Here is a 15,517-nt window from a genome sequence, read left to right on the forward strand (position 1 = left end):
TGAGCTACAGCTGCTAAATATTTCTTCCGACATTGTAGGTTGTCTCTTAGCTCTGTTGGTAGTTTCTCTTGCAATGTGGAAGCTTTGTAATACGATGAGATCCCAGTTGTTGATTCTTTGTGGTAGCTCCCATGCTACTGAAGATTTGTTCATAAAGTCCTTTCCTAGGCCAATGCCATCAAGAGTTCTACCTAACTTATCTTCCAGCAAGTTTAGTGTTTCTGACTTAATATTTAGATCTTTAATCTACTTCAGTCTTAGTTTAGTGTGCGGTGATAGGTATGGGTCTAGTTTTAATTTCTGACAGGTTGAAATCCAGTTTTTCCAACACCATTTATTAAATAGGCTATCTTTCCTCCAATGAGGGTGGTTGGCTCCTTTGTCAAAGATGAGGTGACTGAGTATGTCTGAAGTTGTTTCTGCATCTTTTAATCTATTCCACTGATCTTCGGGTCTGTTTGTTTGCCAGTACCATGCTGTTTTTATCACAGTAGCTTTGTAGTATAGTTTCAAGTTGGGGATTGTGATGCCCCCAGCCATGTCTCTGTTGCCTAGAATTGCTTTTGCTATTCTAGGTTTCTTCTGTTTCCAAATGAATTTTTGGATTGTTTTCTCTAGTTCTGTGAAGTATATTGTTGGAATTTCAATTGGCATTGCATTGAATCTATATAATAGTTTTGGAAGTATGGCCATTTTCACTATATTGGTTCTTCCTACCCAAGAACAAGGGATATCTTTCCATTTTCTTATATCCTCTTCAATCTCTTTCTTCAGAGTGCTGTAGTTTTCAGTGTAGAGGTCTTTTGCTTCCTTTCTTAGGTTGATTCCTAGATATTTCATTTTTTTAGATGCTATTGTAAAAGGAATTATTTCCTGAATTTCTCTCTCAATGGGTCTGCTATTTGCATATAACAAGGCTATTGTTTTTTTTGAATGTTAACCTTGTATCCAGCTACTCTACTGAATCTGTCAATTAGGTCTAGAAGACTTTTGACTGAGTTTTTTGGGTCTTCTATGTAAAGTATCATATCATGAGCAGATAATGACAGTTTCACTTCTTCCTTTCCTATCTTTATTCCTTTTATTTCTTTCTCTTGTCTAATTGCTATGGCTATATAGGAGGATGTTTCTACATAGAGTTCACTAGTACTCCAAGACCTTTTAGCTCTACTTGATTAATTATATTTATTCTTAAAATCCTCAGTCTTGATATCTACTTCTAGGCTGTTAAACACTAGATTCTTAGTGAGAATTCCTCACTGTTCTGCTTAGGCTCATCAGTACTACTCATCTCTTAGCAGCTGTGTGGCTTGCTTCATATTACAGAGAAAGTTAAGGTTACCAATTAAAACAGATTTACTGAGAATTAAATGATGCTTAAGTTTCACATCCTCCCACTGAAGCCTTCATTCTAAAGATCTGGAAGGGCCACTGGTGAAAGTAAATGGTTTAGTCCTAATTGTTTAAAAATTCTCTTTCTGTTCCCATTTCCTCTCTGCCCCACTTACGATGTCACTACAACACAGGAGTAATTATAGGCTTGGGAATCTCTCTAAGGAAAAGTTGACTTGAGATACACTATTATAATTTCCAGTTAGAAAGACATTTTAGAACAGTTTCAATAAAACAAGTAAGAAATTTTAGACTAAAAACTTGGATGTGTATTAATCTTAAAATATTATTGAAATAAAAGCAGTAAACATGAACAATGTAAGCAATAGATACTATTCTGGCATAAAGAAGCAAATTGTAGCAATAAGGTTTGTCAGATTGTATCAAATAATTAAGAAAATGACAAATTTTCAATAAAAGTTTTTGGATTATTTGATAATCCAATGAATAGGAGTTATTCATATACACTGGAGAAATATTTGTTTCCTCCTAATTCGACAAAATTACTTACTTCACTGAGTATAAAAATCCTAGTAGGCTGGGAGTGATGTTGTACAATTGTAATCCCATCTACTGAAGGAGGATGGGATTGAGGCCATCCTGCATCATTTAGTGAGACTATTTAAAAATAAAAAATAAAAAAAGACTGGAGGTGTGATTCAGTGGTGCAGTGCTCCTGGATTCAATTCCCATTGCCACACACGCACACAATATCCTAATATTACTACTTCAAGTATGACATGTAGGATAAACTGGTTCATGAGTTTTATTATTTCAAGGAAAATTTAATATTTTTGGAGATGCCAAAAATCTTATAATTATACATAAAACATTTGGTAGGGATTTCCTTCAAATTTGACAACACTGACTATTTATGTGGCATTACTAATAATAAGCTATGAAGCCAAAGCTCTTTCTACTAATAGCATTCTAAGTGAAAGGCTATATAATTTTTATATCCTCTCAATATGTGGTAAAATTCTAACATTCTTCATTTGTAGACATGATTATGCAGCATAAAGCCAAAAATTGTAGGCAAAAAAGTATTGTAGAGCTGTTTAAAAAGTTATATTGTTTTCCTGTATTTTGTGACACTAGTGAAAATTATCAACTTTTAAATTTTTACTTGTAGTGCTTTTTCTCATTCTGTAAACAACTGCATACTTTTAAACCTAATTTTATTATCACTTTTGTGCTTTTCAAGAAATCATATAGATTTAGTTAGGCTTCATAAAACTGGGATCTACTCTTAGCTGACCAGCTTGAATTTTCTTTTTCTTGCCTTTCTCCTCACAGAGGCATCTACATCCATATCATCTTGCCTTCTGTTAAATATTCTCATAGGCTCTGACTTCCACAGATGCAGCTTGATCTCAGCAGGTGCCCTACAGCACCTCGTGATAGGCCCCTTACCTTGACTTGCTTCTTGGCTCTTATCTCCCTGCCAAATCAGTTCCTGACCCTACGGTCAGGCTTCTCATTCTCACATTTGCTCCTGATTTGAAATCTTTCTCTGCTTTCTGAAATCAAAATCCTTAGCTCAGCATGCTGATTGAATCATCGCCTATGGCTTCTGACCACTCAGGCAAACTTTACGTAACACACAGAATTGCACCATCCTTTGTGAAAAAGGTTAATCTTTCAACCTCTGTGTTCTTTCTGTCCTTTTTAAGGCTTTACACAAGAAACAATCCCACCTCTTCTCTGTGTTTTTAGCCTCTGTGACTATACTCATTCTGTCTCTTCACCTGTGTACGCACTTGGGTGAATCTCATCCTCATGTACCATCCTACACTTCTTCGTTGCTTCCTCAGTCAAGCATCTTGATAGGTGGTACCACATACTGACTGTTTTCTCACTTCTGCTTCACTGCTCAGACCTCTGCTACCTAATGCCTTTCTTTGAGGTCATCAAAGGCCTCCTTAATTCCAGATTCAAAGGACTCTCTTCAGTCTTTATCTGAGGCCTTCAACACAGACTACTACTTTCTTCCTAAAATCTTTTGCCTTTTCTGACACCTTTTGTTTTGTTTCTTCTCCTAACTCACTAATTAGTCCTCCCTTTGTGAAATTTTGAGAAATTCTTTCCTGTTTGGTTCCTTAAACATCGGTATTGTCCAGTATGTTATCCTGCGCACTTCTCACTTCTTTATTCCTCCGAGGGGGGCTCTATTTTCTCATTTCCTTCCTTCATTGGTCATTATTTATTGAACACATACTGTGTGGTGGATACTGTGCTAGATGCTAAGGAAGGAGATTATGATGAGCAAGACATAGTTTCTGTACCATAGAAACTACTTATGGCCCATAGTTTACTAAGGGCCATAAATATTAACCAAATAACTGTACTCCCATGGTTTCAGTCATCACCTTTGTGTTCATAACTTCCAAATCTATGTCTACATCTTGCTTGATTATTAAGGAAATTAGTAGCCGGGATGTCTGAGATGACAAAAATATGTGATTATCTTGAGCTGTGGCATAAGATGAAGAAAAAGCACTGGAGCAGCCACCTTGAAAAGTTTTATGATTAGCCCAGGTTTCACAGAACTGGGACCACGATATGCTAGAAGAATGCTGTCACAGATGGTCTGAGATTCTCATTTAGGCTCTGTTACCAAATTGCTCTGACCAAACTTTCTTCTGTAAATGTTTGCTGTTGGGTTAATGGAAAGCTTAATAGAATAAATATATATAACTTTCTTTGTAGTTAAAAAATGGAAATTAGTTGGCATGACCATTCTACTTCCTTCTAAACCAGAGATATTTCTGGTTTATACGTTGTCTCAGCTTAATATTAATAACACCTTTCACTTTCAAAATTGTTTCCATTTAGATAGTAGATTATATGATCATTCTAAAATCATTTTGAAGAAATATTTCTCATTATGCTTATTATTTTGAAAAATCCTAATTTTTTATTTTATTACTTTGTAGTGAAAGATTGTTGGAGTTCAACAATTTCTGGAATAAGACTCTTTCATTCCTTTCTTTTACTAAAAAGGAGCTAACTACTATTAAAAATGAAATATATAATAATTTTCAAGACTGGACTTCACTGAAAGGAGAAGTTTTTCTACAAATTAAATGTATAAGTGAAATAGCTTTGACAGGTTTGTTAAATATATTTAGAACATAATTGTTATAAATAGTACATCACAAGTAATGAAATAATGATATCCCATTGTATTATTTGGACTCACTTTTTAAACTTGTTATTGATACAGTAGCTGATTATTACACTCTACTTCTACCTTGATCTTCAATAAATATAGGATAATCTAAGATAAGCTATGATACATCTGTTTTAATCTGTGGTCAAAGCCTGGCTATTTGTGTTAAATATATTAATTTGTATTTAAATTTTTTTCTTCTTTCATTATATAAGCTGAGCAGCTTATATCAGATCAACCTTTCTACAGATAATAATTTCTGCACAAAATAACTCCTTGAAAACATTGGTGAGTGACCAAAAACAAGTATATAAGGGAGGAAATGTCAGAACTTGAGAGAGGACATGTTACTGAATGAAAGATGCCAATCTGAAAAGATTACATACTTTATTACTGCAACTAGAAAACATTCTGGAAAAAGAAAAACAATAGAACAGTAAAAATATCATTGAATGTCAGAGATTAGAGGCAGGGAAGGATAGGTGGAACACAGGATTTGGGGGAACATTGAAACTATTCTGTATGACACTATAATGGTGGCTATATTTCAGTATGTATTTATCAAAATTCAGAATGTGCAATACCAAGATGGAACCCTAATCTAACTATGAATTTTGGGTAATAATAATGTACCAGTGTTGGTTTACTGATTGGAACAAATGCACAATACTGATGCAGAATGTCAATAGCAGGAAATACTGTGCATATGTGAGAGCAAAAGGTTTATGATTCTCTACTTTCTGCTTAGTTTTGCTGTGACCCTAATACTGCTCTAAGAATTAGTCTATTAATGTCATTATAAATATTGAAGGAAGGACATGGAATTTGGTGGGTTCCTTTTTTATTTTTTAAAGGCTACTGGACTGAGGTCAGGATATGGTTTGCACCATACAGAGAAGCAAAGAGTCTGGTAGAAATATGTATTCATTTTGGTTTGATAACTAGAGGATAGAGATCAAGACAGCCCCAGCCTCTGAGAAGTGAAGGAATGCCTGGAGAAGATATAGCAAGAGAAGAGGACCCAGAAAGAATGGCTGCTATTAAGAAATCAACCAATAACAAGTGCTGGTGGGATTGTGGGGAGAAAGGAACCCTTCTCCATTGTTGATGGGAGTGCAGTCTGGTGCAACCACTGTGGAAATCAATATGGAGATACCTCAAAGAGCTAGGATTAGAAGTCCCATTTGACCCTGCTATTCCCCTGCTGGGTATCTTCCCAAAAGAATTAAAAGAATCATATCACAGTGATATATACTCACCTTTATAGCGGCACAGTTTGTAATAGCTAAAACTTGGAAACAGCCCAATTGCCCATCAGCTGGAGACTGGATAAAGAAGATGTGTTTTTTTTATAAAATGGAGTACTACTCAGCCATAAAGAACAAGAAACTAGAGACATTTATAGGTAAGTGGATAAACATTGAGGCCATACTCTTAAGTAAAATAAATAGGACACACAAATACCAAGTAGAGAAACTAAGGATCAAAATGTATAATTGATAATGTGAAATAGAAAGAAAAGGTCTAAAGGAGTGGGGGAAGTGGGAGGGGTAGGGGAAAGGAAAGAAGGGAAAAATATGAGAAAAGAAAAAAATGGAAACAAAGTCTTTGTAAATAGGGAAGGGTGGAGGGGGTGAAGGGAGGGCAGGGGAATGGGGAAAAAATAATCAAGATCCATCATGTACAGGTACAAGATCCCAATGGTGAATGTAACTGTATTGTATACCTAAAATGTACCAATAAACTTAATGAAAAAAAAAGAGAGAAGAGGAGCTCACACTTGCATATAAAGTCTCTCCAAATCCCTGGCTTATCCCTCAGCAACTCACCTCCAGGTAAAATAATTGACATTTTAACTGATACATACCCAGAGGAGATAGACTTTTACAGGTTGAATTCGCCCAAATTAACTGCTTGTTTGGACAAAACAAAACAAAGAATACATTTTTGAAGAAACATAACAGAATCCAGTCTTCATAACCTCATATCTACAGTTTTCAATATACAATTCAAAATTACTTGACCTGCAATGAAATAGAGAATATGGCTTTTACCAAGAAATAAAAATTTAAAAAGCCAATACAGATTAATCTCAAATTGTCCCACATGATGTATGGACAGGCATACCTTGTTTTATTGTGCTTTTCAGATATAGAATTTTTTACAAATTGAAGGTTAGTGTCAACCCTGTATCAAGTGAATCCACACCATTTTTCTAACAGCATGTGCTCACTTCAGTTAACATATGGTCTATGTCACATTTTGGTAATTTTCATAATTCTTTTAAAACTTCATCATTATAATCTTACCTGTTATGGTGATCTGTAATCACTGATCTTTGATGTTACTATTGTAATTGTTTTGGGGCACCAGGAACCATGCCCGTATAAGATGATGAACTTAATAAATTTTAAGTGTGTGTTCTGACTACTCCACTAACCAGCCATTCCTCTGTCTTAAAATCTCCTCGCACCTTCCTATTTTCTGAGACACAACAATAATATTGAAATCAAGCCAGTTAGTATTCCCACAATTAACTCAAAAATTTTAAATGAAAGGAAGAATCAAATATCTCTCATTTTAAATCAAAAGACATAAATGATTAAGCTTAATGAGAAAGGGTGTCAAAAGCCAAAATAGATTGAAAGGTAAGCCTCTTTTACCAATTATCCAAATTGTGAATGTAAAGGAAGAGTTCTTGAAGAAAGCTGAAAGTGCTACTTCAGTGAACATATAAATTATAGGAAGGTAAAATAAACTTTTTCTGATATGGAGAAAGTTTTATTGGTCTGGATAGAAAATCAAATCAGCTACAACATTCACTTAAGCCAAAGCCTAATCTGGAGGAATACCAGTGACGTGAAGGCTAGCTGAGAAAGGCGAGGAAGCTACAGAAAAGTTTGAAGCTAGCAGAGGTTGGTTCGTGAAGTTTGAAGAAAGAAACCTTCATTACATGAAAGTACAAGATGAAGCAGCAGGTACTGATGTAGAAGCCATAGCAAGTTTTCCAGAACATCTAGGCTAAGATAATTGATGATGGTAGCTACACTCAACAACAGATTTTCAATGAAACAGCCTTATATATCGGAGAAAGATGCCATCTAGGAGTTTTAATAGCTAGAGAGAAGTCACTGCCTGGCTTCAAAGGAGACGCTAACTCTCTTGTTAGGGGCTAGTGTAGCTTGTGACTTGACATTGAAGCTAATGCTCATTTGAGTTTCTGAACCTCCTTTAGCCCTAAGAATCATACTAAATCTACTTTGCCTGTGTTGTATAAATGGAACAACAAAGCACGGATGACAGGATGTCTGTTTACATTATGGTTTATGGGATTGTTTAAGCCAACTCTTGACACCCACTGCTCAGAAGAAAAAAAGATTCCTTTCAGAATATAACTGCTACTGACAATGCACCTGGTCACCTAAGAGCTCTGGTGGAGGTTAATTAGATGAATGTTGTTTTCATGCTTCTTAACACAACACCCATTCTGCAGCCTATGGATCAAGAAGTAACTTCAATCTTTCTGTTTGTATATTCCTAGGAATTTGCTATGATCATTGTTGAAATGACTATAATAGATTTCAAGTATTACATAAACTTAGTTGATAAAGTAGTGGTAAAATTTGAGAGGATAGGCTCCAATTTTTAAAGAAGTTCTACTGTGGAAATTCTATCAAAAGGCATTATATGCTACAGGGAAATCTTTCATGAAGGGAAGACTCAATCAATATGGCAAAACTTCAGTGTCTTATTTTAATAAGATGCCATAGTCACTCTAATCTTCAGCAACTACCATGCTGGTTAGTCAGCAACAGTCAACATCAAGCCAAAACACTCTCCGAGCAAAAAAATTACAACTTACTGAAGACTCAGCTGATTGTTAGCATCTTTAGCAAAAAAAATATTTTTAAGTTAATATATATACATTTTAAGATATTATACAGTTGCACTTTTAATAACTACAGTATAATATAAATATAATTTTATATACCCTGAAAACCAAAATTCATTAACTTACTTTATTGTGATAATTTATTTGAGTGGCTGGGAACTGAACCTGTGATATCTATGAGGTACGACTATAGCTGATGAGGTTTTAGAAGTAAATATTACAACTATGTTCAAGGACATAAAGGAAAATGTTCTAGTAATAAAAAATAGAAAACATTGGTCACAAACTCTAAAAGTTGAAACTTCAAAAATTGAAAAATACAATATCTGAAATGAAAATTCCCTGGGTGGACTTGTATAGAATTTTATATTCATAGGAAAAAAAGAATTTAAACTTTATAGATCAATAGAAAGTATTCAATTTGAAAAGGAGAGATAAATATTGAGAAAAATGGACAAAGTTCTAGATTCCTCAGGAAGGAAGGAATGCACCATAAATGATAAATATGGGTAAATGTAAAAGGCTCCTTTTCCTTTATATATCTTTAAAATTCATACATTCATTTTTAACAAGAATTACTAGATTTTGTGTCTTATATAATATGTCTTGATATAATGTATGACAGTTAGAGCATAAAGGATAGAGGAGGTAAATGAATCCATTTGTTGCACTCTTGCATTTTATATGACACAGTGGGATATTTATTCTATTTATACTAAAAAGCTAGGGATGTAGTGCCTAGATAAACTACCAAAAACCAAAAAGATGTAGCTAAAAATCAAATAAATTGCTCTTTGGATCCAACTTGGCTGACTAGAGGAGGAGTCCTGTCAGAGGTGCTCAGAAAGCTCTCACAGGAGCTGTGGGTGCTGTACCTTGTGGTGGTGGAGAGTCTTATACAGTACCCTCAATCAGAACATTAATTAGAAAGATAATATACGTAGATCAGACTTAACACTGAATTACTGGAGAGGGGAAGTGGAGCCACTACAGTTGACCTACACCGCTCCAGCCCCTGGCCCTCTGGTGTACAGACATTATTAGAGTATTGGAGATAGTCAGAGGGAACAAACGAATAAATGAGCTCTGCAGAGGTTGGACTCCTGGGTCAGACTCAGCATATACCAGCCCTTTTGCCCCATCATTTCTTCTCCAAACACCAGGGAACACTTTAGCCTGGAAGCATCCTCACCAATACTCACTGAGGGCAAGGAAAAACCCACCCCACCCCCCAATCAGGAGAGAGAGAATAAATGGGTATACAGGGTCTGTGGAATACCCACAGCATGCATTCCTGCCTGTGGACTATGCAGACTCCCACCTGAGAGTGAAATCACCTGCAATTCCTGTTCCAGGCCAACCATCATCAGCATCTCATGCAGAACGCCCCCGCCACACACACACTGGCATGCAAATGCGTTCACAGATTGCTGAGGAACCTTGTTGGAATGCAAGCACTGCTGACTCTGCTCTGTATATTCTGCTGTCATACTTAGGGGGTGGGTTCGTAAGCCCAGCCCAGGAATAGTGTCAGATTCTGCCTATGAGCCAGTGGAGAGAAATCCTGATACTGGGTTTGTTTGGGTTTTGAGTGCAAAGGAAAGAAGTGAATGTGGTGTGGTTGCTTGCAATCAGACTGCAATCAAGGAAATAAGAGAATCTTGTGAACACTCAGGCTTTTTGGCAAAGTAGTCACATGTGAATTGCACCCTCTTGTTGGAATATTTCATCTGGAATATTTCATCTGCCAGATAGGGTGTGTGTGTGTGTGTGCTTTGGTTTAGTTTATGTTCATTTAGTTTAGTTGATGTTCATTTTCTCTTCCTCTTCTCATCTCCCTATCTAGTTTCTTCAACTTAAGCTCCCAAATCACTTAAAATAAATAGCTGAGGGGGTAAATACTATCTCTTGACAAATAAAGCTGAAAGCACATCATGGGAAGACAATATCTTTTTTTTGGTACCGGGGATTGAACTCGGGTCCTTGTGCTTGCACAGCAGGTGGCAAAATCACTGAGCTAAATCCCCAGCCCAACAATATCTTACTAAAAAGATCTTCATATCAATTAGAAGGTCCCCTCATCCTACCTAACCTCAATCCTCAGCAACAAAAAGGAAGAAAAGAAGAAACCCCACAAATATACATGCACACAGGAACATGGGCAAAGAAGGCAATAAAAGACCCCCAAATTCTCCCAAGTTTTCCAAGGGAGAGCCAGGGCATCAATGGAGAGGAAAGCAAACACCAGGTAACAGAGATATATGAATTGATTTAAGAAGAGTTAAAGAAACTTGCTGAGTTAAAAGAGGACATGGCTCAAAATTTTATGGAATTTTATACAAAATGGCCAATGTGGATTTGGTGGAAATAAAAAATTGGAAGAGCAGACCAAATGGTTGAAAATATGACTGACACACTTACCAGAGATATAGAATGCATGAAAAAGTATCAGACAGAAATACTAGGTATAAAAATTGTAAAGAATTCATAAGTTACAGAAATGTACACTGTATTTTTTTTTGGTACCGGGGATAGAACTCAAATTACAGAAATGACCAATGTCAGGGCTTCTGAAATCAAGAACAAAATGGTAAATTATGATGAATTACTCAGAGAAGCCTCAAAAAAAGATAAGAGAACAGGAAAAATTCATCCAGTAGCTATTAAACTACACTAAGAAGAGTGGCCTAATTTGAGTTAGAGAGAAACTAGAAGATAGCATACATGAATAATAAATTTGTTTACAGAAATCATAATAGAAATCAGGAAAGAGTGCAGCATACAAGTAAGCAAGGCTTACAGAACACCAACCAACTGTAATGAAAAAAACTTCCAAGACACATTTTAAGTAAAATGCCAGATGTCCAACAATAACAACCACAACAAAACCCCCAGAATTTTAAGAGTGATTATAGAGTAAAGCAAAAATAAAACAAAACATGTAAATGTAAACCCATTATAGCAAACTTCTCAATACAGACTTTAAAGCCCAGAAGAGCTTGAAGTATTTGAAGCCCTAAGAAAAAACAACTTCCAACCCAGACTAACATATCTAATAAAACTTTCCTTCAAAATAGATGGTGAAATAAGGGCATTCACCAGTGGTGGCAAACCTATGGCATGTGTGCTACAGTGGGTCGTTTGTATCACTGAAAGCTCTAAAAGGTTCACCATCACTGTCCTAGACAGATAAAATGAAACCAACAATGCCAAAAGTCAAGATGGAATGAATACGTCAAACAAAGCAAATAGATAGACATACCGAAAAATAGGAGTCATCAATAGAGAAAGAGTGTACTCTTTGGGGAATTAACCTTCTCAGTAATATCTCTCAATGTTAATGGCCTCAGCTCTCCAATTAAAAGACAGAGTTTGACAGACTGGAGAAATGATCCAACAGTCTGTTGCATTCAAGAAACTCATTTAATCCAAAAAGTTATTCATAAACTAAAAATCAGAGGATAGAAAACAATACTTCATGCACTGCCCCCCCACCCAAAACAAGCAGGGGTAGCAATTTTACTTGCAGAAAGGGTAAACTTCAAGCTAAAAGATCAGAAGAGACAAATAAGATCACTACATACTAATTAGGAGAATATTTCAACAAGAGATAACACCTGTAAATACATACGCACTGAATACTGGAGCATATATCTTCATAAAACAAATACTGCTAGACATAAAAGATCAAATAAATATTAATACTATCATGGTGGGTGACATCAATACCCCACTTCTTAAAAGAGATAAATCATCTAAAAAAATCAGTAAAGAAAGAACAGCTGAACCACACCCCTGAACATATGGACTTAATAGATATCTACAGAGTGTTCTACTCTACTACAGCAAAGTACACATATTCTCTGCAGCACATGGAAATTTCTCCAAAATAGATAACATACTAGTCAAAAAAAGCCTGCTTAAATAAATATAAAAGAATAAAAATCACCCTGTGTTTACTATTAGACCATTATGCAATGAAACTAGAAATTTAGAAACAGAAAAATTAAGAATGTTGGCTCTATAAAAGACCCTGTTTGAAGCATGAAAAGACAAGCTATGGACTAGAAGAAAATATTTGTTAACTGTGATAGTTAATTTACTAATTGTCAGCTTGAGTGGAAATGCCCAGATGATTTGAGACAGCATGGTTGCCAGAATGGTATAAAAGGAGAATGGGAGGGGAAGACTTCAGCTGATCTTCCTTGAAGGAACTTTGTTGTGGCTGTTTTTCTTCAGGAGAGTTTCAGTGGTTTTTCTTTCTTCAGAGGAGCTTCAATCCTCGACTTCATCATGGATGTCACCTCCTGGCTTCCTCCTGTGCTGCAGACCAGCACACAGACAGACATTTTGCACTCTTCTACATCTGACTCTAGTAAGGACTGACTAATACACCAACCAACAAGGGACTTGTACTTAGAGTAAAGAACTCTCAGATCTCAACATTTACAAAAAAATCCAATTAGAAAATAGTCAAAGAATATGAGCAGAAATTTCACCAAAGGAGATATACTGTTAGAAAATAATTACATAAAAACTGTTCAACTTCATTGCCCACCAAGAAATGCAAAATAAAAGCACAATAAGACGTATGTGTTAGAATATCTAAAATTTAAAAATTCTGACCATACCAAATATTGGAGAAGATCAGAAAAACTAGATCACTCAACATTTCCAGGAGGTATGTAAAACAACAGTCATTCTAGAAAATAATTTTGCAGTTTCCTCTAAAACTACAAATGTACTTCCCTCATAACACAGCAACTCTTGGGCATTTATACAATGGAAATGGAGACCTATGTTCAAAAAAGAAGAAATACCCATATGTAAATATTCCTAGCAGTTTTATTCACAATAGCCAAAAGCTGAAAACAATCCAGATATCTTTCAGTGGGTGAAAGACAGATTGTGCTACATCCATTCGATATATGACTACTCAGCAACACAAAGGAAAATTTATTATTATATGCAACAACTTCAGTGAATCTCAAGAAAATTTTTGCTGAGTGAAAACAATTTCAAAAGCTTAATATATGATTCCATTTATATAGCACTTTGGAAATAATATTATCAATGTAGAGAACTGATTAGCAATTTCCAGAGATTAGAAATGATGAGAACAAACAGTGGTAAGTTTTGCTAGAAAAGGATAGCAGGAGTCAGCTTTTTGGTGATACAGTTTTGTATTATGACCATGGTGGTAGTTACATGAAGATACATGTATGATATAATTGTACAGGACAACATATACACACAATGTGTGTCTAACTGGTGAAATCTGTAGATTGTATCAATATAAATTTCCTGATTTTGATACTATATTACAGATATACAAAATGTCAACACAGTATTGGAGTTAAAGGGGAATAGGGCTTCCCTATACATTTATTTGCAGCTTCATATAAATTTATAATTATTTCCAAAACATATTTTTTAAAAATCTGCATATAAAAAGAAAATAAAAATCCATGTAATGTTTTCTGATTCCTTTATTTAATAACTCTAGCTTCTGGGGGGTTTTCCTATTCTTGTAATAAACCTATGTAAAGCCACATGGCCACATCCAGATGAAGTCAGAAAGGATTTCCACATAGAGGTAGCATTTGAGCCACAGTTGGCCAAATATGTAAGGATAGGAGAACCTTCTACACACTAAGTGATACTGACACAGAGAAGGCTCGAGGTAGGTACAATTAACAATACAGGTTGACCTGGTAGGGATCATAGTTTCTATACCCTAGGCTGGGACACATGACTACCAGGTATGAAACTATAATGGGGAAAGGTAGGATTGAGTCTTTGCCACTAGAATTGTCATAGATACAGAAATGTTTTGTTTGTAAGTTAATTCATAAATACAGAAATTCATAGATACAGAACTGTCATAGATACAGAAATGTTTTGTTTGTAAGTTAATTCATAAATACAGAAATTCATAGATACAGAATTGTCATAGATACAGAAATGTTTTGTTTGTGAGTTAATTCATCTCCATTGAGTTTGCTTTCCTAATTCCATGTTGGGAATATTGTAGCTTTCTTTAGTTTTGACATCTTGCTGTTTCCATATGTTACAATATATTTTACAAATAAGTTTCTATTGCTGATTCTTACTCTTTTAATATCTTTTAATGTCACATAAAGTCACATTGACATGAGTAATTATTTTAGGGGCAGTCACGTTCACTAGAAGAGTCACCTCGCTAACCTAAGCAGTGTCAGTTTGGTGAACAATAAATAGGTGACCACATGTGCATGCTACTGTGTGTCATTCTCACATGTAGACAAGACAGTTACAGTGCAGTACAGTTTATTCAGCCATAAAAAAAATACCTTTTGGCTGCAAAACTACCCAGAAAGACACTTCAGGTGTGAAGGAAAACCTTAATCTTATTTTCTTAAACTGTATTATTTTAAAGCTTTATGTCCTAGTGTGTAGTAGTTATCCTCACAGAAATGGGTATAACATCATAAGGTTTTAGAAGTAGAGTACCATAGGAGAAAAGATTCCTACATAATGTAACCCATTGCTCTATAGTAGAACCCCACTTATTTGGTCCTCACCAACTTATTTCTTCAGGTTTTCTATTTTCAGCAGGAATTAAAAGTAAGAATGCACCAGATCCCTTGTTCTCATGCCCCACATCTTATTAAATGCCACCTTTTCTCACAGACATACTTTCTGCCCACAGAAAGACATTTTGCTTTTCTTTCTTTTTTTGACCACATTCTTTGGTTGTTTTGTTTTGTCTTTTTGATTTGGTTCATTTTGGTTTCTGGTACTGGGGATCGTACCCAGGGGTGCTTTACCACTAAGCTACATCCCCAGTCTTTTATATTTTTTATTTTGGGGTAGAGTTTTGCTAAGTTGCCCCAGGCTAGCCTTGGAACTGTCATCCTGCTAGGGTAGCTGGGATTAAAGGTGTGCCACTGTGCTGGGCTAGACAACATTCTTGGTCTTGCTTATCACCACCCTTTAGTACATGTTCTATTTTTGGTGCTTTATTCTAAATCACTGCATTACTCCTCCTCTGATCATTTGCTGCCTACGTTGCTCCTGCT

General features: G+C 35.5%; 1 protein-coding gene across 1 annotated transcript in view; it reads left to right on the top strand.

Annotated features, from left to right (window-relative positions):
• The window catches only part of Lekr1 (leucine, glutamate and lysine rich 1), a 218,895-nt gene that overhangs the window by 69,104 nt on the left and 134,274 nt on the right, over window positions 1-15,517 (top strand). Inside the window, 1 exon segment of the mRNA XM_087186421.1 lies at window positions 4,329-4,504. Within this exon segment, the coding sequence (XP_087042547.1) occupies window positions 4,329-4,504 (176 nt within the window).

Source organism: Heterocephalus glaber, unplaced genomic scaffold (genome assembly GCF_053883595.1).
Source record: "Heterocephalus glaber isolate CG9 unplaced genomic scaffold, H.glaber_assembly_v1.0 deba00001504, whole genome shotgun sequence".
Lineage (NCBI taxonomy): Eukaryota > Metazoa > Chordata > Mammalia > Rodentia > Bathyergidae > Heterocephalus > Heterocephalus glaber.